This window comes from Bubalus kerabau, chromosome 2 (assembly GCF_029407905.1).
Source record: "Bubalus kerabau isolate K-KA32 ecotype Philippines breed swamp buffalo chromosome 2, PCC_UOA_SB_1v2, whole genome shotgun sequence".
In the NCBI taxonomy this organism is placed as follows: domain Eukaryota; kingdom Metazoa; phylum Chordata; class Mammalia; order Artiodactyla; family Bovidae; genus Bubalus; species Bubalus kerabau.
The window spans coordinates 200,341,932-200,363,912 of record NC_073625.1 but is presented as its reverse complement, the minus strand read 5'-3'; the positions used below and the strand labels follow the sequence as shown (position 1 = coordinate 200,363,912).

Genomic DNA, 21,981 nt, shown 5'->3' with positions numbered 1-21,981 from the left:
TATGACCAACCTAGACAGCATCTTAAAAAGCAGAGACATTACTTTGCCAACAAAGGTCCATCTACGGAAGGCTATGGTTTTTCCAGTACTCATGCATGGATAGGAGAGTTGGACTATAAAGAAAGCTGAGCATAGAAGAATTGATGCTTTTGAACTGTGGTGTTCGAGAAAACTCTTGAGAGTCCTTTGGACTGCAAGGAGATCCAACCAGTCCATCCTAAAGGAGATCAGTCCTGGGTGTTCATTGGAGGGACTGATGTTGAAGCTGAAGCTCCAATATTTTGGCCACTCATGCGAAGAGCTGACTCATTTGAAAAGACCCTGATGCTGGGAAAGATTGAGAGCAGGAGGAGAAGGGGACGACAGAGGATGAGATGGTTGGATGGCATCACCGATGGACATGGGTTTGGGTGGACTCCGGGTGTTGGTAATGGACATGGAGGCCTGGCATGCTGCGGTTCATGGGGTCGCAAAGAGTTAGACACGACTGAGCAACTGAACTGAACTGAGCATCAGATTGTGGACTTTGGGAATAAGTACAAGCTGGAGCAAGGCAGGCTCTGAGTTTGAGCTGACCCCACAGCGCCCACAGCAGACTTAGAGACCTTCCTGAAAATACTGGAAGACTTTCCGAGGAGGCAGACTGAGTGGAGCAGGAAAGTGGGGGAGTCACAGGGCCCTTCTTCTCATATATATTCTATATATATCCCCCCCTTTTTCCCCATGGTGTTATCATGCTGTTGTTTATTACTCCTTTAATTTGTATAACCTTTCCTGCTTTTAAAAAAAAGCACCTTATTTTAAAATAAATTCACTTCATTTTCCTCATTTTACTGCTTAGTTACACTGCAATTTTTTCCACGTTTTAAATTCTGTTTCTGATGTTTTGTCTTTCATTCTGCATTTTTGGGAGTCTAGTTTTTAGTATCCATTTTCCCTTAAGGGTTTGATTATTGGCTTGATCGCTTTCTTTTTTCTTGACTCCGGTTGTTACTCATTTTTTTCTCTCTTCCTTTCCCTTTGTAAGTGTGTGAATCTCTTTGGGTGTTCTTGGCTGTTGGATGCTCTTTCACCTTTAGTCTTGGGGTTATGTCTTCTGTGTGGCCTGTGAAGTCCTGGTGCTGAAACCCAAGGGGTTGGGCTGAAATCCCCGAGAGGGGAGACCCAAGTCCAGGACTTTGGACCACCAGAGAACTCCTGACCCCATGGAACATTAACAGGCAGGAGCCTTCTCAAAGACCTCCATTTGGAAACCAAGACCAAGCCTCCACCCAAAGGCCTGGGAGCTCCAGTGCCAGACACACAAGATGGTCGAGATCCTGTTTTTTAAAATGACTGGCCCAGCTTACATAATTATTTATTTCCAAAGTATTTTATATTGAACAAGATTTTTTAAATGTTTTCTAGTTTGTTTGTTTGTTTGTTTGTTTGTTTTGTAAAAGCAAACTCCAATATGAAACAATCAGGAATATTTATGTGAAGAGGTAAAACTGAACTCTTATCTAGGATTTCTTTAACAAGTGGACTTTTCATAATAGTTCTGTATTTCAGTAGTCAATATTCATAATACTAAGATACAAAAGGGCTCATCAATTTGGATAATGAAAATAATTTTTGATGCTTGAAGTATTAAGACTAACTGGGCAGGCAGTAACACTTACTGATCACACACCATATACAGGTCATTTGACCACCGGTTGTGTTAAGTCCCACTAAGACCCATTATTTAAACATGCTGACCACTGTAAAAAGCTGCAGACTTCTGGAAGCACGGGAAGCAAGCCCGGGGAAGGGAACTAGTGCCTATATTATCTGACAATCCTTTTATGCAGAAGTCTTTGTAACTTCGCTTTGGATGCAATGGCTGAGTTCAGAGGCATTAGTGCAATAAATTAGGGCAAAAGCATTAAAATAATGACATGAGAAGACATAATTTCTGCCTTTTTAAAATCAATGCCAAAATCAACTCAGTAGGTGCAGCTGCAAATTAGGATTTTTGCATGACGAAATATAGTATGTAAGGGAGATTCAGTAGGCTTTTCAGGAGTACATATTACAATGTGAGACTTTACAAAATAAATTACAAGCAACTGGCAGTGTAAAGATGGCTTAATCTTTCAATATTTAAAAAATAATCAACCAGAAAAGTTTAAATTTCTGAAAACTTGAGGATGTCCATTCTGAGTTTTCACTAGTGACTGGACAGAAAATGAGAGTGAACGGCACCTCTGGTAGCTGACTGCCCTCATTCTGGTTGTGAAATCTTCAGCAGTTATGTTACATAACAAGGCAGAAAGGGAGTTCTGACCATGTCCTCGGTGGAGTAACAAGCATGCTGAATTCTGATTAAAAAAAGGCGACTGTGGGTGTCTGTCCCCACAGACAAGGCCTGGGAGCAGCCAGGCCGCTCAGCTGTGGCTTCGGGGTGCTAGCTGGGTTTCAGGACGCCTGGGCCCCCCTTACTTCTTCAGGAACAAGTCCCACGTGCTGGTCCTTGGGCCAGCTGAGGGAGGGAGGTTCTGCACCCCGCCTTCCTACTAACTCACCATTCTCTCCACGTGCAGGCACACAGCCCTTTGTATTGACACAAAGGACACATGTGGGTTTCTGCATGCCCTAGTTTACCAGCTATCGGCGTGTCTTCTGTCCGCCTAGGCTGCTGGTATTCTGGGTGACAGGCCCTGCCCCTGGGAAGGGACAGTCTGTCTACACAGGCGTGGTGCCCAGATACAGCTCTCGCAGGCAGGCAGCCTCGTAATAATGCTGCTAAGTGGAGCCTTTACAGGTCTAAGAAAGATAAGAAGAGAGGCAGGAAAACCACCCAAACCAGCTTCTCCTTAGCTGGTAGAGGACCATACGCTGCAGCTCCCCTTGGTGCCGTGGGGGACGCAGACCAAGACAGCTTCTGCGCAAGCTCTGCTCCTTGGCCTGTGACAGGAGGGGCTGACACAGGGTGCCTCCCGACGCCAAAACACGTGTGTGTTATCCATGAATCCTAGTCAAGAAAAGCCTCCCTTCTTCTGAAAATAGATACAATTTCATTCAAGATTTCTTTGTGACAACCATCAGCAAAATCAAAGTTCCTAAGCATGTTTAAGCCCAAAGCCATCTCATATTCTCACAGAAAGAAGGCCGCTCTTAGCTGTCACGGCCTGGTGGCCTCGGGGAGAAGCACAGGCAGGCGGGCTTCCCACCGTGGACCAGTCTGCAGGTCTCACAACAGAAACCAGGCCATCAACGCTGAGGCAGGAAAAAGAGGTGCTGTTTTTCTTTCAGGAGTAAGTTCTATTTCCCAGCAAGTATCTTCCAAATACGATGCCCACACATCTGCATCATAAATCTGCGCGTTTTAGAGCCACGGGAAGTTGTATGCCTGGCTTGGTTGTTTAACAAAGTAACCGTATCTGTTCTCTTCGTCACTGCCCCATTTCCTAGTCTGATCTGAACGAAATGGCACTGTGAGGGCCTCAGATGAAGCATGTTCCTCTTGCCCATGTTTTCTTCAAAGGCAGAAGGTCTCATTTGGGACAACCATTCACCAAGGCTGGCGAAGGAATCAGGATTCCCTGATTCTACCTCAACGTTGCCATGCAGGTAAGACAAAAGATAACTGCTAATTCTGGTCCAAGAAATGGAAATCTCTGTTGAGTCTGAGCACACTTCATGTGAACACCAATACTAACTACGTTGAACAGTCTTCTGAAAAACATGATGTGATACAATTTCAACATGCTACATCATTTAACAGTCAAAATATGCAGTGTGTTCAAAAGCATGGAAGTCTGACGGCCATGAGCATATTACAAAAATCCAACCATGTGCTTGGGAACATGGACTGAAACATGGGTAAAAGTCCAAAACACAGCGAACGGCCGCATCCCCGGCACAAAGCCGGCGGCGCCCGCTGGGACTGCCCTTCTGTCAAGAGGACTGTCAGCCCCAGCTGTTCCGCGCCAGAGACGCTCCAGTTAGGTTCCTGACTCCGTGACCCCAAGTTTGTGTTCCCAGAAGACAGCCACGGGTTATTTTTCTTCAGGGATGTTAAGCAAGAAGAAAACCTGCTCATGTTCCTCTGTGGTAATGAGCCTGAGAACAGGTCATCAAACAGCAGCAGCGGTAGCGGTTTAGTCGCCAAGTCGTTTCCGACTCGTGAGATCGCATGGGCTGCAGCCCGCCAGGCTCCTCTGCCCACGGGATTCTCCAGGCAAGAGTACTGGAGCGGGTTGCCATTCCCTTCTCCAGGGCATCTTCCCCAGTCAAGGCTCGAACCTGTGTCTCCTGCAGTGCAGGCAGATTCTTTACCCTGCGCCACCCGGGAAGCATCAAACAGAAGACAGAAAGCAGATGGAAAGGCAGCGATACTAAAGAATCTAGTTCATTCTGCTCTGAAGGGAATGGAGCGCACAGGCCCCGTGGATAAAACGGGAGGTCACTCCCTGAGCCCCCGGTGGACCTTTCCAATTGTAGCTACAATGTTAAATTTTAAAAATTGGTATGGCCGTGCAAAAATAGATTGATTTTTATGTAAAAAGCTATATTTTAGAAATTTATTGCTTCTTTCCACATCATCTCTCAAAAATTTAAACAGCTCAGATTTTTTATATATGGAGGTATTAGTTTCACATAATTTTCCAATTATTCTTTCAAAACACTGTAATTTAAATACTTTGTTTTTGAAGGGCTTAAAGCTTAAAGACAAGAGATGAAATGCAATGCTGATAGATTATCACGTTTTCAAAAAGTTAATAAAGAAGTGTAAAGCTTCTAAGATGATACATAATTACGTTAGCTGAAAACATGAGTGCAACTGCATCTAATGGAGAGAAATTTCTACTCCCATCAAGTTTCCTGCTTCCCATCACAGATAAACCTAGATGAAAACCAAGCAGTCATAAAAATAAAAAATGTAAAGTACATGACACATACAACCCTGAGATATGAAGAACAGGCTTTGCTTTGAAGGAAAGGGAGCCTCAGGCAGAAGCATGGCAGCATTTCCTCTTTGCAGAAAATAAATGGCATTTTTTCATGCCAAATATGAAGTGGATGACCTCTCAAACATCTGGATAGAACGTCTATACCTATATAAATGATCTGAATCTAAAATATACCATGTAGCTCATGGTTCAAAATTTTCAGAAGCAACTATAATTTTTAAAAAAATACAAGAGACAAATTGATCTCAAATGTATACACTGAAAGATTACTTTTTCACCTGAAACTTTACTTTGCTGTCCTAGAAAGCTCTTTTATCACGCACATGTCCTATGCAGAAATATTTTTTGTGTGTGCTGGAAACAGAAGCCAGAAGTAGGGCTATTTCAAACGGTGACAAAGGGAGATATGTATCGATCATTTCAACGTTTCAAATTTTCCAAATGAGGTTCAGTGAGCTACTTTCTGGAAGGTGGAATTCCACGGAACACAAGTCTGTCAGGGACCTCACTTTATCACGGTTTAAAGGCACCACGTGGTCTCAGGGCACACCATCAAAGTACCCTGGGAACAAGAGAGGGGCACTTTTTCCACCTGATTCACAAGCAGAACCTGCTCAGATGCACGGGCTTTGTAACCCACGGCCTGCACCCCCAGCCCCGGGTCTGAAGTCGGGTGCCCCCAGCGCTGGGGTCTGAAGAGGGGCACCTCCCGGGTGCAGGCGCCACAGGTCCCGCGGAGGCGCGGAGACACCGGACTTCGTGATTCTGTGAGCGGATGCGGCAGCCAGGGCTCCAGGGGCGGTGGTCCAGGTGTGACTGTCCAGGTGAGGTGGTCCAGGCATCACTAACCCTCCATGGGGCCCCTCCCCATGCCGCCCTCTAAACGCGGGCTGGGGGCTCAGAGGAGGAGCAAACGGCAGCCTCCCCCGCAGTGACACCCCCAAGATGAGACTCCCCCACCAGGGACCCCGTGTCTGGGCACTGGGGGAAGTCCCCCTACCAGCACCAGAGGCCCACACAAGCCCCTCTGGACGCCACCCTGCCCACCGCTCCCTTTCCTTCTCCCCCTCTTATGTTTGACCATATAAAAGTCACACAGCGCAATAATTTAAAAAGCATAGACTGGTACACGGAGTGTCCCCACCCCCGGCCTCCTTATCGCCTCCCCTGGGCAACCACTGTGACCTCCTCTCCAGCAGCCTCGTCCAGAGGGCAGGGCCCTCAGCAGCGCTCCGGGCTCCAGTCTCCGGTCGGGCCTTTGAAACACCTTAGCAAGCAGCACCAGCCCAGTCCAGTCCGCTTGCCTGGAGAATCCCACGGACAGAGGAGCCTGATGGGCTACAGGCCATGGGGTCGCAGTAGTCGGACACGACTTAGCACCTCCACCACCACCACCAGCAGCAAACAGCACGCACCGCCTGCCTTGCCTTTTAAACTATGTCTGTGTACACACACACCCATATAGTCATACAGGTGGTTTTTTTACCTTTATGTATATATAACATCTTCCTTACATATGTGTATACACGGAGTGTGTCTGTGCATACACACAGGTAAATATATACACACATACGACTTTTTTTAAATGGTTGCATAAGCTCTCATCACATGCGTCTGTTGTATTTAACAAGAACTCTTCTACTGAACTTAGGTTGTAACCTTGAGGTTGTTCTCGACGTTATAAAGGAAACTCTATGCATAAGTATTTCCTTAAATATGTAACCAAAGCCATAGCATAAACTGAATAGGAACTGCTGGCTCGAAGTGTGCGTGGTTTGTAATTCTGAAATTTACTGCCATGTGGCTCTCATAGGTGTGGACCAGATCATACCCGTAACCACAGGAGAGTCCTCAGCGGCCCGGGGGGCCCCACCCGTCAGTCATCATCCCTGTGTGCAGGGACTCTAGGGTCTCTGATGTGACTGGCTCTGAGCCACGCACACCGGCATCTCCCTGAAACACCTCATCCTCTGGAAGCTCAGCGCCCTCCCATCCCGTCTGACTGCGCCCTGATGCCCCATACTTGCTCTCCTGTCTCTCCAACATCCACACGCCCAGGACCAGGGCTCTGTCGTCTCTTTTCACCATCCTTCTCCGATGAGCTTGGTCTCCCAGCTTGGAAGACCACCTTTGCGCTTATGGTTTCCAAATTCATCGCGTCCAGTCGGGACTGCTCTCCAACATTTAGACTTGGAAGTCGACCAGGCTCGTCAAGTTTGACACACCTAAAACCTCTGATCGCACCCCTCCAGCCCTCTCTCCTAGGGCCCTCGCCGTCTTGGTAAAGAAAACCCAGCCAAGAACCCTGCAGGCCCACCCTCCTCCCTTTCTGCTGCCCTGCGTCCGATCCACAAATAAATCCTGTGAACATGACCATCAGAGTATCCAGCATGTGCGCATTCTGCATCAGCATCGCCCCAACCACTCCGAGTCAAACCGCAGTGCTGGTCTGGCGGGCTGGATGGGTAAAAAGCCTCCCGGGGGGGGGGGTCCTCCGGCATCTGCATTTCCCTGCCCACCCACCACGTGTCTGGTGCAGCCACGCCTCCGCCCTGACCGAGGAGGAGCGCCCTCTCTGAGAGCAGGGCCGGCCTCCCTACACCAGCCTGGCCGGTGCAGCCTGGTCCTGCCACCTCCACCCCGGCTCACGGCCTCTCTGCCTGAGATAATCCCCTTCCAGAGGCTTGAAGTGCTTGCTCGCCACCTGCAGTCAGGCCTGCCCCGAAGTCACTGTTTCCCTGAGGTCTGGGCTGAACACCGGATTGAAAGGAGCCATCCGCCCCCAGCCCTGCCCGGCACACCCTGTGCCTTTGGCCTCACTGATCCCAGAACACTCGTCACTGACGGACACCGTGAGCGCTGTACTTACTCTGCTTCTTTATTTTCCATCGCCTACTACCTGACTTCCGCTTTGACAGGCCGGGTTGAGACACTGTGTTCCCATCTGTCCGTCTGCCGGCCACAGGTTTGCATCATCTACGGTGTGTCTGGACATCGTCTCTTTTCATCTAGAGTCTTCTGAATTTCCCTGGCTGTGACCTGTGTTCCTGTTCTTTGCAGAGAACACGAGCATCGGGGTTTTTGACTTTAGGAGTTCCTCCTGTGTCAGAGACATCAGCCCTCCCGGGAACGCAGCGCTGGCATTTTTCTGCTTCTCATTTTTGGTGCAGCTGTGCTTCTGCTCGCCTTTGCCGTACAGAACTCTTCCCACGCGGCACAACCCATCAAGGTGCTTCGTGTGTGTGGACGTTTCGTTAGAGCTTCTGGATTGGTGTCTCCTCCGGCCTGCCGCTTCCACACCCGTCTGCATCGCGGCCACTGCTGACCTGGGCCCGGCTGCCCCTGCGCACAGAGTCACCCTGGGTTTCCCCCTTCATCAGCCTTGCTCCCAGACAAGCCGCCCTCCCGCCTCAACCGCCAGCTAAGCTCTGGTCCCCCCAGCGCCCTCACGACTTCTTGGCGACTGTGGTTTCACTGTGAAGTAGAGGGAAAGGCACTCTCTTTGCGACTCCATGGAATATCCAGCCAGTGGAATTCTCCAGGCCAGAATACTGGAGTGGGTAGCCTATCCCTTCTCCAGGGGATCTTCCCAAGCCAGGGATCAAACCCAGGTCTCCTGCACTGCAAGCGGATTCTTTACCAGCTGAGCCAGCAGGGAAGTCACTGACTGCCGGTTAATTGAAGTGCCTGGGGAGCATCTGGTGGCTCCTCAAGGAGAGGAGGGTGCTGAGGGCCTCAGAGGCCTTAAGCGATTCCGCGCCTCACCTTCGGAGAGCTCACTCTGCACCATCCGAGTCAGGCACGAGCTCCCCCGGAAGCGCGCCGATGGGCTGCAGTTCATGCGGCTGAGTCGCAGCGGGCTCACCTGTCAGTGTCCTCTTCCTAAGCGCCCGTGATCATGGCATCCCACAACTGCTGTGTCACCCACGGGTCTGAGGTCACTGCACCTCAGAAGCCCTGGGGCCACCAGGGAAGCACAGTGTCACTTAGAGGGAGGAAAGGGAGCCAGAGAAGCTGAGTGACTAACCCCACACCCACAGCAGCACACGGCACGGAGTGCCCAGCACCTGGGTCCCCGGGTCCCCAGGGACGAGCCTCCCGCTCCCCGTGGACCAGGGCTGAGAAACCGCCTGACGAACACCAACACGGAACTTACAGGCTCCTGGGATTCCTTTATCGAACCTTGTTAACAGAACACCTGTGAAGTGCTTCCAGGATGACCTGTACAGACGATTTTACGTGTGCTGTGTTGGGCGAGACAAGGATGTGAGCAAAGCAAGTGATGGATGGTGACAGGTCATTTCTCTGGAAACCCAGGCTCCTACGAGCATGCTGAGCTCCGAGGAGTCTGCAAATGGACAGAGGGCTCCAAGCAGCCCCACCCTGCTCACGGGCGTCCTGCCTGTTCACCCCACACCGTGCGGTTGGGCACTCTGCCTCTAGGTAAGATGCACCTATCAAGCTCCGTCACAGGGAGAGGAATGGGATGCTAACAGGACCCCTGGGAATGGGATGCTACTCCTGGGAATGGGGTCCTAACAGGCAGAGCGGGAAGCCCCAGTGCACAGGTTAAGGGCTCCCCCCAGAACTTAAGGCTCTTGGGGATATGGCTGCATCAGCCACCGCAGATAACAGACACGTCTCAGGATGACCCTGAGTCATCAAAAGTTCAGACAACTTTTGGGAGCCACATTTAAGGAAGCAGGGATGGTGTAGAACCCATTCCAGGAAAATGTCCATTAAACGGATAGAAATGAAGAGTAAAGAAAGCTTCTGTTATTGCTGAGCCACCTTCCACCCCTCTGTACTCTGTGTGGCTGCATCCCTGCCAGCAGGGGACCCCCCTGAACAGGTGGGGGGTCCCGGGCTTTCTCTCACTTAGAGCTCCATCGCCCCCTTCCTGACAGTCCTCCCCGGACAGCAGGGACCTGACTGTCCCGCCAGATGAGGAGCCGGGCTCTTGCCCAGCAGGCGCGGACCCCACCTCTGCACCAGGCTCCCTGAGGCAACCGCCTGCCTCACCCCCGGTCCTCAAGCCTGGGGGGTGGCCACGCCTGCTCCAGGACCACAGTGGTCAGGGACTCCTGCCACAGCTCCACCCCTCCCGCCCTCCTTTCCTCCTTCATAGCCTTAGTAAACTCAATTAAAACTGAGCAGTGACTTAATGCTTGTGAGACATATGCACACATGCCGTTTAAAGATCGAAGAGTAGTCCCCCATCCCCCTCTCCAGAAGCAGTCACATTCAGCCCCTTTAGCTGAGTGTGCGTCCTTTTTGAGTACTTGAGTCCACGTTTCTTCTTTTTAAGTTTTATTTATTTTTGGCTGTGCTGGGTCTGCGTTGCAATGCGGGCTTTTCTCAAGCTGCACAAGCGGGGACCTCTCTTTGTGGGCGGCGCGTGGGCTCCTCGTTGCCGTGGCCTCTCGTGTCCTGGAGCACTAGGGCGTGTGGCCTCAGGAGCGTGGCTTGCAGGCTCCAGGGCACACACACACTCACAGTTGTGCCACACGCCCACAGTCATGGCCCGCGGGCTTAGCTACCCTGAGGCACGTGGAGTCTTCCCAGACTAGGGACTGAACCCGAGTCCCCTGCACAGCGGGTGGATTCTTAGCCACCGGATCAGGAGGGAAGTCCCCCCGTATTTCTAAGCAACGCACTTCCACCGTTGAGACTTTTCTCCCAGGCATTGCCTATTAATGCCTGGGGGAAGCAAGAGTGGTCTCCTGCCCAGAGGAAAGAGGAGGACTGCGCTGCGTTTAGCCTCCCCTACCGTCAGGACGCACATGACACGGGGCGTCCCCGCCAACTGGGATCCAATTGCTTCTGAATCCAGCTCTCCAACAGCTGTCCTCTCTTATCCCCGCCTAGTCCCCAACTCCCAAAGGCACGAAAGTCACACTGCAGGCTGGCTCCCCCTGCCACTGCCAGCTTCAGGCTCAGCTTTCTCGAGTCAGCTGAGCCAATTCTCTGGTTTTCAGTTTCCAAAATTTTGTTGCCCCCGTTTTCTTTGTCCTTGTTCAAAACAAAACAAAACCCTGCTGTCATTTTAATGAGGCTCAGAATGGAGCAGAGATTAAATGGATGTGTTAATTCACCATCTTGGAGAGGAAGTTAGTCATTGATTTCTGTTTTCTTTCCAGAGAACAAATGATTTTCCATTTAAATTCTCCTGATAAAAACATCCAGTGCACTGAAGCAGAGCAGGCTGGGCTTCCTTCTAGATCATCTTCCTATTTTTTTAATGAAACAGATCAATTCAGCTGACTAAACAGAAAATTAAAATTCAAACACAGGCTGCCAGGTTTGGAGCCATTGAAGGAGAGAAAGAGCTAGATATTAGAAAGAGAAAAAGATGTTTCCCCTGGAAGAGTCTGGCTTTGTCAGCTTTTACAGACTTTTAGAAAGACCTTGAGGGAACTCTGACAGTGCTGTCCCTGATGGAGGCCTGTTCCTAACCCACACCCGCAACTTGGCTGCTTCTTGGGAGAACAGCCCTTGCTAGACCAGACCCTTCCTGCGATCCGTGGCAGCCAGGACTCACTCAGCCCACACCCCTCCCTGTGATCCAAACGTGCAGTCAGCCTCTGCCGCTGGCGCCTCTGGCTCTGAGCAAACGCTCCACACCCTGCCCGCCCTGGCCCCTCCTTCTGGCCCTCCCCAGAGCTGGTGTCCCCTCTTTTCAGGGGAAGACACCCCTCCCCTCCACAAGGCATCTACTCAGTGCAGCTCTGCATTATCTCAGAAGGGCGCTCCTCCCCGCTTTCTAGGGTCAAGCGTTTCACGGCTACATGTGATGCCTGCCCTCCTCACTTCCTGCATCCTTCATCCCAGGTGCATCTTTTAGCATCGGCATCTTTGCCTGCCCTGGAGAAGGGATAGGCTACCCACTCCAGGATTCTTGGGCTTCCCTGGTGGCTCAGCTGGTGAAGAATCCACCTGCAATGCGGGAGACCTGGGTTCAATCCTTGGGTTGGGAAGATCCCCTGGAGAAGGGAAAGGCTACCCACTCCAGTACTCTGGCCTGGAGAATTCCAGGGACTATACAGTCGATGGAGTCGCAAAGAATCGGACACAACAGAGCGACTTTCACACTCACTCTTTGCCTCTTCACTGGATCTTCCACATTCCTAGGAACGTCGTTTCCTTATTAAGATTTCCCTTTAATCCTCGTGGCTCAGACGGTAAAAGCATCTGCTTGCAATGCGGGAGACCCAGGTTCGATCGCTGGGTAGGGAAGATCCTCTGGAGAAGAAAATGGCAACCCACTCCAGTACTCTTGCCTGGAGAATCCCATGGACGGAGGAGCCTGGTAGGCTACAGTCCATGGGGTCTCAAAGAGTAGGACACGACTGAACAACTTCACTTTCCCTTTAATACTCTAAACGTCCACGCTGCCATACTCTCTTCCTTAAAGAGCGGGCTCTTCAGGAGCCCCAATGGTCGCCGCCTGGCTGTCCCCACCACCCTCCCTTGCTTCCTCCCGGTCACTGCTTGGCATGCAGGTCCCTGTCCCAACGCTGGCTGCGGGTCTTCCCTTCCCAGGGTTCCTCCCCAGCCTCAGTCCCTCTTCCCAATGACAGCATCAGTAGACACGTTTCTACTCAAACAGCAGTTACACAGCGGGGAGTCTGACCCTGTCCAAACTGGGTGCGGTTTTTAACATGGGACGAGAGGTGGGTATGCAAGTCTTTATTCTCACTTAATTATTTACACGAAGGTTTAATTTGTGTTTAAAAGTCTGGAATACTTCTAGAACAATCCTCTCTTCTAGCACTTTGGAGACCTGTACCTTCACTTTCTCATTGCAAGATTAAAGCTCTGCAAGCAGAAGAATAATTACTTACCAAAAGTAAAATCTTATGCAAATATTTTTGAGCCCAATACAGACTAGCAACTTTTTAGATGACTAAGAATGATCTGCCTTACGATAACTGTAAACACGAGAAGCAAAGGTTCTGAGGCTCTAAAATAAGCACTTGGGATAACAGAAGGCCCGTGTAGGTGGCCGGCAGTAACTGTGAAACCGAATGATGATCGGACGTGACTCTGAAGGGCTTTCAACCCAGAGCAGCTCAGACCATTACAGTGGTAATCCGCACCCCCACCTAAAGCAAAACCCTTAACAGGCAAGACTCCATAGCTTTTTAAATCAAGCAAATATATCCCTTACTGAAATCAAACAGAAAAACAATATAAGGCTGCACGATGCCAAACATCATCAAATGTCATAAGCCAATGAAGTTGCAAAGAACTGCCAATAACTCAAATTGTTAAATGAATAACCAGCTCCTTTTTCCCCAGTAAATGTAGTTTCAGATGCTGCTGCTGCTACTGCTAAGTTGCTTCAGTCTTGTCCGACTCTGTGCGACCCCACAGACAGCAGCCCGCCAGGCTCCGCCATCCCTGGGATTCTCCAGGCAAGAACACTGGAGTGGGTTGCCATTTCCTTCTCCAGTTTCAGATGCTAACAGTCCACAATTCTCATAGCAATACATGCATTAAATAGAATCGAATACTTCATAAAAGCCAAGTCACATTTAGCCAGTTTCTATCTGAGCGACTCCAGCGCACAGATGTTAGAACAGAGGTCATGGGTGAAACAGAGAGTCACCCGCCTGCAAGCCTGGTGCACAGGTCACCGCCCGGTTCAGAAGACAGGACACCTTAGCAGAAGACCCAGTGACGGAAGAGGCTCGTCAGCTGAACCAGACACGTCTGAGGGGCTGAACGAAACGGGTCCATGACCCAAGCCCTGGAATCAGGAAAGCTGAGGCCACAGGAAGACGAGGACAGGCTGATGGGAGGGGGCAGAGCCCTGCCTCGTGGAGTCTGCGTGGAAACACGGGTGGGGAGCAGACAGAGCCCGGCTGGACCAACGACCCCGTACCTGCCCCTTCCTACAGGGCCTGCCTGCCGTGGTCCCCCGCACCCAGCCACCATGATCATCACTGAACGTTCAACGTCTCCCTTTCCACTTAAACACCAGGGTCCCCCATGGCCGCCCCAGCCAAGTCCAGGGCCCTGAGTCACACATGCCAAGGACTGTATCTGTTTGACTGAGTGCTTACTTTCATACTTCCTGTTTGACTTGAAGGTTCTAGAAAACAAAAATCTTGCTTGTTTTTTAGTATTTTGGTATGTAATAGGTCTTACAAGCACCTTATGCACAGTACAAGTTCAAAATATATTTATTAGATGAACAGATGATTGAATTAATAATTTTTACGTATAAGACTGGCAAAGTAAATGGGCCAGTCATCAATGACCGTGCATAGGAACTTAGAAGAAGTTTGGTCAGAACTTTAGATTTGATGATTTTTATGGAGAGCAGTAGCATGATAAAAATGGTAATTATTATATGGTAATTGTTGTAACTTGCTTTAGTTGTGGTTGTGTTTCACAAAGGACTAGGCGTAAAAAGATTACTTTGCTAATATAATAATATTTTGCTAACAAGATGAGGACTTTTGTCCAATGTGCATATTCTTCAATAAACATCAAAAGAGCAATTGTCCCACGTATCTTTGCCTTAAATCGATTTTAAACGAGTTCATTTCTGAGATGAGAGATGACTTTTTTAAGGCCAGGTAATAGTTACTGTCTCTTGATTTGAAAGATATCAGCAACCAAAACCCCCAAGAAATTAAGGACAGTTTCCTTATTTATGAATTATGAATAGTCCCCATATTGACACTCAAAATTTGAAAATCAAAAGAAGTCCATTTTGCCTATTCATATCATAATGCAGAACACTTGACCTTTTGGTTTTATCATAGCTAAAATTTACATAAGCAGAATTTTATAATCCAGCGTAACATTTGGTTGTGAAATGAAGGAATGCATCAGCATGTGGAAATGCCGGTGCATTAACAGTTTCAAGAGGCAGTAATTGGGATCCGTTCTCCTTGCTAAGAACTCACTCCTTCTGTGCCCGGTCTCACCTGCCCTGTGTCAGCTATGAAGTCATGGCTGGTGGGGGTGGCCGCTCAGGAGGAACAGATGAGCGCTCGGGGTCTCAATCTGAATGGCAGGTTAGAAATGCTTGGGAACCTTTAACAGCCACGGACTCAAGGCATGCCCCAGACCACATCAATATGCTTTAAAAGCTCCCCGCATACCCCTCCCGACATCCCATGTAAGTCTGTTATGCAGAACCAAGGAACCAAGAAATTCCTTGAGAACCCAAGAATTAGTATTTTCTTTAGCCACGAAGAAACACTTTTTATATCTAATTTTTAAAAAAAAATACAGTATCAAAAAGATGAAATAACTTAGGGGCAAAATAGACGATGCAACTAACATTAAAGGAAAGAAAGAGATTCTCACTCACCTGCCTTCTGACAGTGTACAATCTTTTCATACACAGCGTCTGCATTCTCGATCAGCGCCTTGAGGGACTGGATCATCTGCAAGAGAAACACCCGGACAGGCGGTCACATGGACAGCTGGATGCAGGAGGGTCCCTGCTCGGGCCAGGCCCTCCCCCGGCGTGGCCTAGCGAACGCGGCCACACGGCCCCCACCTGACATCCCACTCAGGCTCACGGGGAAACTGATCAAGTCACACCTCCCTACACAAGCGCTCAGACCAGACTGTGAGGAATGTGTCCCCAAGGTGCTCACACTGGATGTGACCCTCGAGCCAGCACCGAACTGAGTCCCTTTCAGTATGAAAAGAAATGGACATGGGTGCACATCCGATCCATCCTTCATGTTAAAACCTCATCACATTATAGAAAGCTGCAGCACCCAAATGCCTCACTCGATTCACCCAAGATGCCTCCGTTTGAGAAGTGGTTTAAAACTTCCGATGAGGATCAAAAACCACATTTATGTGATGCATCAGGAATGCTATCAACCAAACCAGTGTTTGCAGCGTGCCTATGAGTGATTTTAGAATTCCAGCGTTGAGGCCCTGTTCCACACTGCACGTGCTTGTTTTAGGAGCTATGCCTGAATTAAGAAAAAGGAACAAGGTGCAGTTGACCCATTATTTTATTCACCAAAGTGCTGGGGAAAGATCTGTCTGAAGTAAACTTTTTGGCTCTGAAATTGCTATGAAAATGGGAAGGCCAGATTCAGTTCTCATGATTCAAATAGGTACAATTATAATCCTCGCCATAAGGGTAGACTCTCGCTTTTTGTATTCATATTTTTTAATTTAATTTTCATTTCATCTACATTTCATCAATTTTCATTTGCTCTACAGTGTTGTATTAGTTTTAGATGTACAGCTAAGTGATTCAGTTATACATATATCCATTCTTTTTCTGATTCTTTCCCTATACAGGTTATTACGGAATACTGAGTAGGCTTCTCTGTGCTACATAGTATGTCCCTGTTGATTATTAGCTTTTTGTATTTAAATGTCCAAATATTTCATGTGATAATATTACTCATCTCTGCTTCATGACCATTTTACTTTATATAACAAACACCACTCCATCACTTCCCATTCCTTAAATTCTGCCTAGTTTTTCTTTATAGTACTTATCGCTGGCTGCCACAGTACTTATTTTATAGAAACTAAATGTATGTAGGTTGGATTATTTATATAACTTGAAGAGCACCATATTTTATTAGTTGTACTTATTTAAACTAAAGCATAATCAACACGCCTCTTAACAAGTACACCAGATTCTTAAAGTGAGTCACACAGCATTTATCAACTTCCACTGTTCTAAGAAAATGCCAGTAAACACTGTGAAGTTTGAAGGTCAAAGCAGGTGCTCGCTCAGGCCTTCATTCGTTATCTGTGAGGTTCCCTACGGGCAGCCCTTGAACGCGCACTGGGGCCGGTAACCGAAAGGACTCAGCCGCTGTCTGCAGGAAGTCTACAGCCCCGTGGCAGACCTCCCGCTTGGGAATGCAGTCTTTCCACACTCGCTCTTCAAGATCTGAGTCATTCCTGTAAATTAAAATAATTCTACTTTACAGCGTGACATACTGAACAGGCAGTGACAAAAACGAATAGTTCAGAACTCGATGATACCGATGGAAAGTCATTTGTACCATTCCACAATTTGCATACTGAAAAGGTTCAGACCGTCATCAGTAACCTTTCTCAGCTTTGATGTCGAGCCAAATAAGAGACACCAAGAAGCCAGGACGTCTTCCAGCAAGGATGCTGGCTGTCCCAGCTCAGTGTCAGGGAACTGGCCAATCGTGCCTCCCTCATTCAAACTGAGCGGGGGGGTGGGGGGGTGGGGGGGGGTGGTCTGGGGAGGGGTCGGGGGGTCGGGGGAAGCAATGAAAGGCGCCTGGCCGTGAGACAAAGGGGCAGTGCAGCAGCGGTAACAGCCACGAGGGAAGACTCGCGCCTCCAGACAGCCTGTGGGGGAAGGTGGTCACCAGAGGTCCGCGCCGGGGGGAGCAGGGGTGCAGGACAGGCACAGCTTCACGTGGGTTCCTCGGCTTCATCATCGAGCGCGAGACCATAAATGTGGTGAGCCATAGTTTATTTCCCACCTGCAGGCTGAGTTTAATGAAAGGCATGATGAGGGTTCACAATAATGCAGGGATCAGAGGAGGGGAGGCTTGTGGCTGGAGCCTGCAGAGAGCAATGTCCCAGGGGGCTCCCCTCCCACCTGGGGGCCAGGCACCTCCGGGGGCCCCATGTTAGCAGAATGAGCAGGCCTTCCTGTCCTGCGCTCACTAATACTAGCTTTGTTTGAAAAGCCTGCTGTGACAAGGCTCAGAGCAACAACAGTGCACATTTTTATTCTTAGAAGCATCTTCCAGTTTCAGGTATCGCCAAAGGTCCTGCACCTTTTAAACGCAAAAGACAACAGGGCTTCAGAAGCGCACGTTCCACCTCGAGGAGCTGGAGACGGACACCGCCCTGCCCCGAGCTCTGTGACGCGGGAGGACCCGTCCTCTGCCCTGGGGACAATGGGGCCCTCAAGCTCCGCGTGCGGGACCCTGAGGGTGCTGAGCGCGCGTGAAGTATAGGAGGCCCGGAGCCCCGAGCAGAGGGTATTCACAGAGCTGGGGTCCCGCGGCCGCCACCCACGTGCTCCCAAGCCAACACCGAGACCCCTGAGCCCGAGCAGGGCGTGGGCCGGCTCAGCACCAAATCCTCCTCCCAGTACCGGGACAGAGCGGCCCCTGAGCTGCACGCAGCATCTACACCACGGGGGCGGCCAACACCCCGGCGGAGGGAGGCAGGCACCGGGAGGAGATAGGGAAGCCCCATCACCGCGTGCGGCGCAGAGCAGTGGAGGTTCCGCGGGGACCGGCCCAGGAGACGGGGTCACCGGTCAGCAGAGCCCACACACTGGAAGGAAGAAACCCCCCGGCCTCAGCGGGGGCAACTCCCTTGCCCCACCCCCGTCACGGAGTGAACTCAGAATCCCCCTGGGGAGGAGGAGCTGCCGGCTTGGCCCGTTTTGCAGCTGCAGAGTGCGTACTTATAATGAAGCTTGTAGTCCCGACCACGGCGTGAGTCTATGAACGCTCTCGGTGTCTGCGTCCCTTCTCCTCGGGACAGGATCCGTCCAGGCGGCGTCCAGGGAGCGCTCGGGGCCTCGGGCTCCCGGGAGGGCGTGGGGCCGGGAGGGCTGGGCCGGGCCGGCCTTCCCACCCACCCGCCTGGCGGGCCGAGGTATGGCTCCCACTCGGCCGACAGCTCTGCCCAGAGGCGCTAAAGGCGCGGCGGGGACGCGTGGGACATTGAAAGCACGGGGCAGGACCAGCCTCAGGCCGGGTCCTCCACGCTGCAACGCTGTGATTACTGATGGTCCGAGTGCCAGCTGAGTGAGTCAGAGCGAGCGTGTTGACGCCTCCCTGGCCCCGGGGACCTGCCGGCGCTCTCCATCTCCCAGGCCCACGGGAGGCGGGCAGTGGCACAGGTTCCACGGATGTGAACTCGGAGGACTCCAGAGCGAAGCCTCTTTTCCAAGACTGCCTGGTGTGCGGGAAAGGCTGTAACTAAGCACCTGGGCACAGGTATCGCGCGTGACTCGGGGCCTCCGCGGTGCCCATGGTACCACGCCGGGTCCTGACCACAAGCAGAGCTGCCCGAGAGGAGAGCGCACCCCAACCAGGACAGGGGCCAGAGGCAGGGGACGCTCGGCCTCCCGACAGGCTACACACTGGACAGACAGCATCTCCCTCCTGACGTGGGCACACGAGTGTGGTTTAAATAACGTTTCTACAAAGCACTTTGCGAAGCTATTTTCTTAAGGACAACGGTAAACAATTTCCTGGGCTCCACTTATCAATTCATTATTAAAAAACAGAAGTCATTTACGTTTAATATAAAACCAACAGAATACGCATCTCAGGCTAGACAAAAGCAGATAGATGGGGCGTGACATCAAGGGATGAGTTGAAGGGAAAAACTGCTTTCAGTTATCTAATTTTCTCTGCATATATTACATTAATATGTCACCATAATGCAAGGCCCGGTAGAGTGACTGGTTTTATAACCACGATTTGCATTAATGTAAATACATTCATCAACACTCCTTAAATGCATAGGTGTTAAGTCTCAGCGCCGACATCACACACCCAGCTGCCAGCCCGAGTGACTTACCACACGGAGCCTCACATTGTTTACAAGGCACAAGATGCTTCTACACCGCTGTTGTTAAGGGCTTCCCAGGTGGCGCTAGTGGGAAAGAATTGCCCTTGCCAGTGCAGGAGACTCAAGAGATGTTGAGTTCGATTCCTGGATTGGGAAGATCCCCCGGAGTAGGAAAGGGCAACCCACTCCAGTATTCTCGCCTGGAGAGTTCCGTGGACAGAGGAGCCTGGCAGGGCTAGTCTGTGGGGTCACAGAGTCGGACACAACCGAGTGACTGAACACAGTGGATTCTATATCAGTGTCCGGTTACGAGTACCTCCTAAATTTATGGAACTAATGTGTTAGGAAAATCTATTGATTTAACATAGCCCAGAAACCCAGTTCATAAGTCAAGTTCAAGATAAGGTTTCAGGACAGGACTCAGGCAGATAAAAAGTAGGCAGTTTCAACTAAACGCAAAGTACAAATTAAAATTCACATTTTATTAAATTGAAAAGAAATCAGGAATGCCTTTCATAAAAATGCCTTGTTTTGAAAGTTAACTCCTCATGTTCATATCAGGCAAACGTCTCTGTCTATAGATATGGTTATGAGAAGAACTATTACTAATTATTTTATCTTACTATATTCCTGTAGACCACTTATTTTCTGTTTACAATTTGCATCTAAGTAAGAACATTCTGTTTTCAGAATAAGCAAATCTATGTCTTTTTGTAAGGACTTTATGTCAGATTTTGGACAAGACCCCAAATCTCCTTTCACCCCAGGGACCCAGATTTTGATGATTACAAAAGAACTTCGCTAGCAACGTTGAGTCCGTGGGTGAGAGCAGCCCCACGGCCACAGCGCTGCCATCTTCTGAGCCCTAGACTCCCCTGCCCTCGAGCCGGCCTACAGTTTCAGATCTCACACGCTTCCTCCCGAGCCCTCCTGCACCCACCCCGTCCTCACCCACAGCCGCTGCAGCTGTTTCCAGTGAGGATGCAGAGTCAGAGGAGGGCTAAGGCTGCTGTGAAAGACAGTGGCCACACAGCATCAAGCGGGGTTCTTTGACACAGACGCTGTGACCGTGTGACACACAGCAGGTACGTGTCTCCCCAACTCCAGCGTTAACAGCTGGCCGTCATTTGCAAGCATCAGTGAGCTGGTGCGAGCGATATGCAGCCCACCGCTGCCCCACACCCCACACCCCCATGGCTGTCCTCGGAGGACAAAGGTGCCCCGGCAGCAGGAGCAGCTCAGGACCAAGCTCGTGGCAGGTGCCCCGGCGGCAGGAGCAGCTCGTGAACCAAGCAGACCCCTCTTAGGACCGCAGGGACAGCTAACCACACGGCACGCCCGAACCGAGGGCCAAGGTCTGCAGAAGACAAGCCAGTTCAGTCCACAGCAGCGGTTCCCAACCATCCTGGGTTATCCTGCGGCAGTCTCTACACTCAGCGTCACGAGAGGACGGCCACCCTTGTGCTCCACGGTCCGACAAGTCAACCCACCGCTGAGAGAGAAAGTTCCTCAGGAATCTTTCCGCTTCTGCGGGTTTTTTGTGTGTGTATGTGTTCTTGAAAGTAATGTCCTCTCTGAGTTAACAACACTACTTTTGTCTTTATCACTTTACAATAAATATTACTGCGCAGGTGAAGAATTTTCAAATCAAATGTGGGAACTCTGGGACCCAGGACTTCTAAACTGAAATGCAGGGGTAACGTGTTCTTTCATGAAAGCTTCCAAGCACAGCAAATGTCAAGCAGTTGAACTAATGGAAGAGAAACCATTTATGAAGTTCTTGTTGGAAATTACAATGTGGCTTTTTAATACTTGAACAGAATATGAAAATCACACATCTCTGCCAGGGCACAAAATTCACGAGGCTGTGGGTTCTCTGCCCAGCAGCCGGCTCACCTCACACGCGGGGGCACCACCCAGGGCCCGGCTCATTGCCCCATCCAGCGAGCTCACTGCGAAAACACTTTGCAAACAGCAAACCGCTTCCACAGGGACTTGCCCTAGTTTCCCCGCGAAACTTGACATCCACATTTTCACTACGCACACTACAGAAAACCATCGGAAAAAATCCTCTATCAGAAAAACGAGAAAGAACTCTCCCAGACAAAGACAAATATGAAATGAGATCACTGATAGGCGGACTCAAAAAACACAATACAGATGAACTTCTGTACAAAATAGAAATAGACCCACAGACATGGAAAACAAGCTTACGGTTACCAAAGGGGAGAGGTGGAGGAGATAAACTAGGAATTTGAGGTTAACACATATACACTATTACATATAAAATAAATAACCATCAAGGACCTACTGTGTAGCACAGGGAGTTATACTCAACATCTTATAATAAGCTATAATGGAAAATAATCTAAAACAGAATATGTATAAATGTATAACTGGATATATGTAACTGTATCTATGCATAACTGGACCACTTTGCTGTGCACCTCAGACTAACCCAACATTGTAAACCAACTATGTTGTTGCTATTGTCCAGTTGCTAAGGTGTGTCCTGCTC

General features: G+C 49.9%; 1 protein-coding gene across 3 annotated transcripts in view; it reads right to left on the bottom strand.

The window, feature by feature from the left end:
• The window catches only part of PLCL2 (phospholipase C like 2), a 210,436-nt gene that overhangs the window by 39,943 nt on the left and 148,512 nt on the right, over positions 1–21,981 (bottom strand). For all 3 annotated transcript variants that reach the window (XM_055570002.1, XM_055570004.1, XM_055570003.1), the window contains exon 4: positions 15,268–15,343. In XM_055570002.1, coding sequence (XP_055425977.1) covers positions 15,268–15,343 — 76 coding nt within the window. The remainder of the gene's footprint in view (positions 1–15,267; positions 15,344–21,981) is intronic.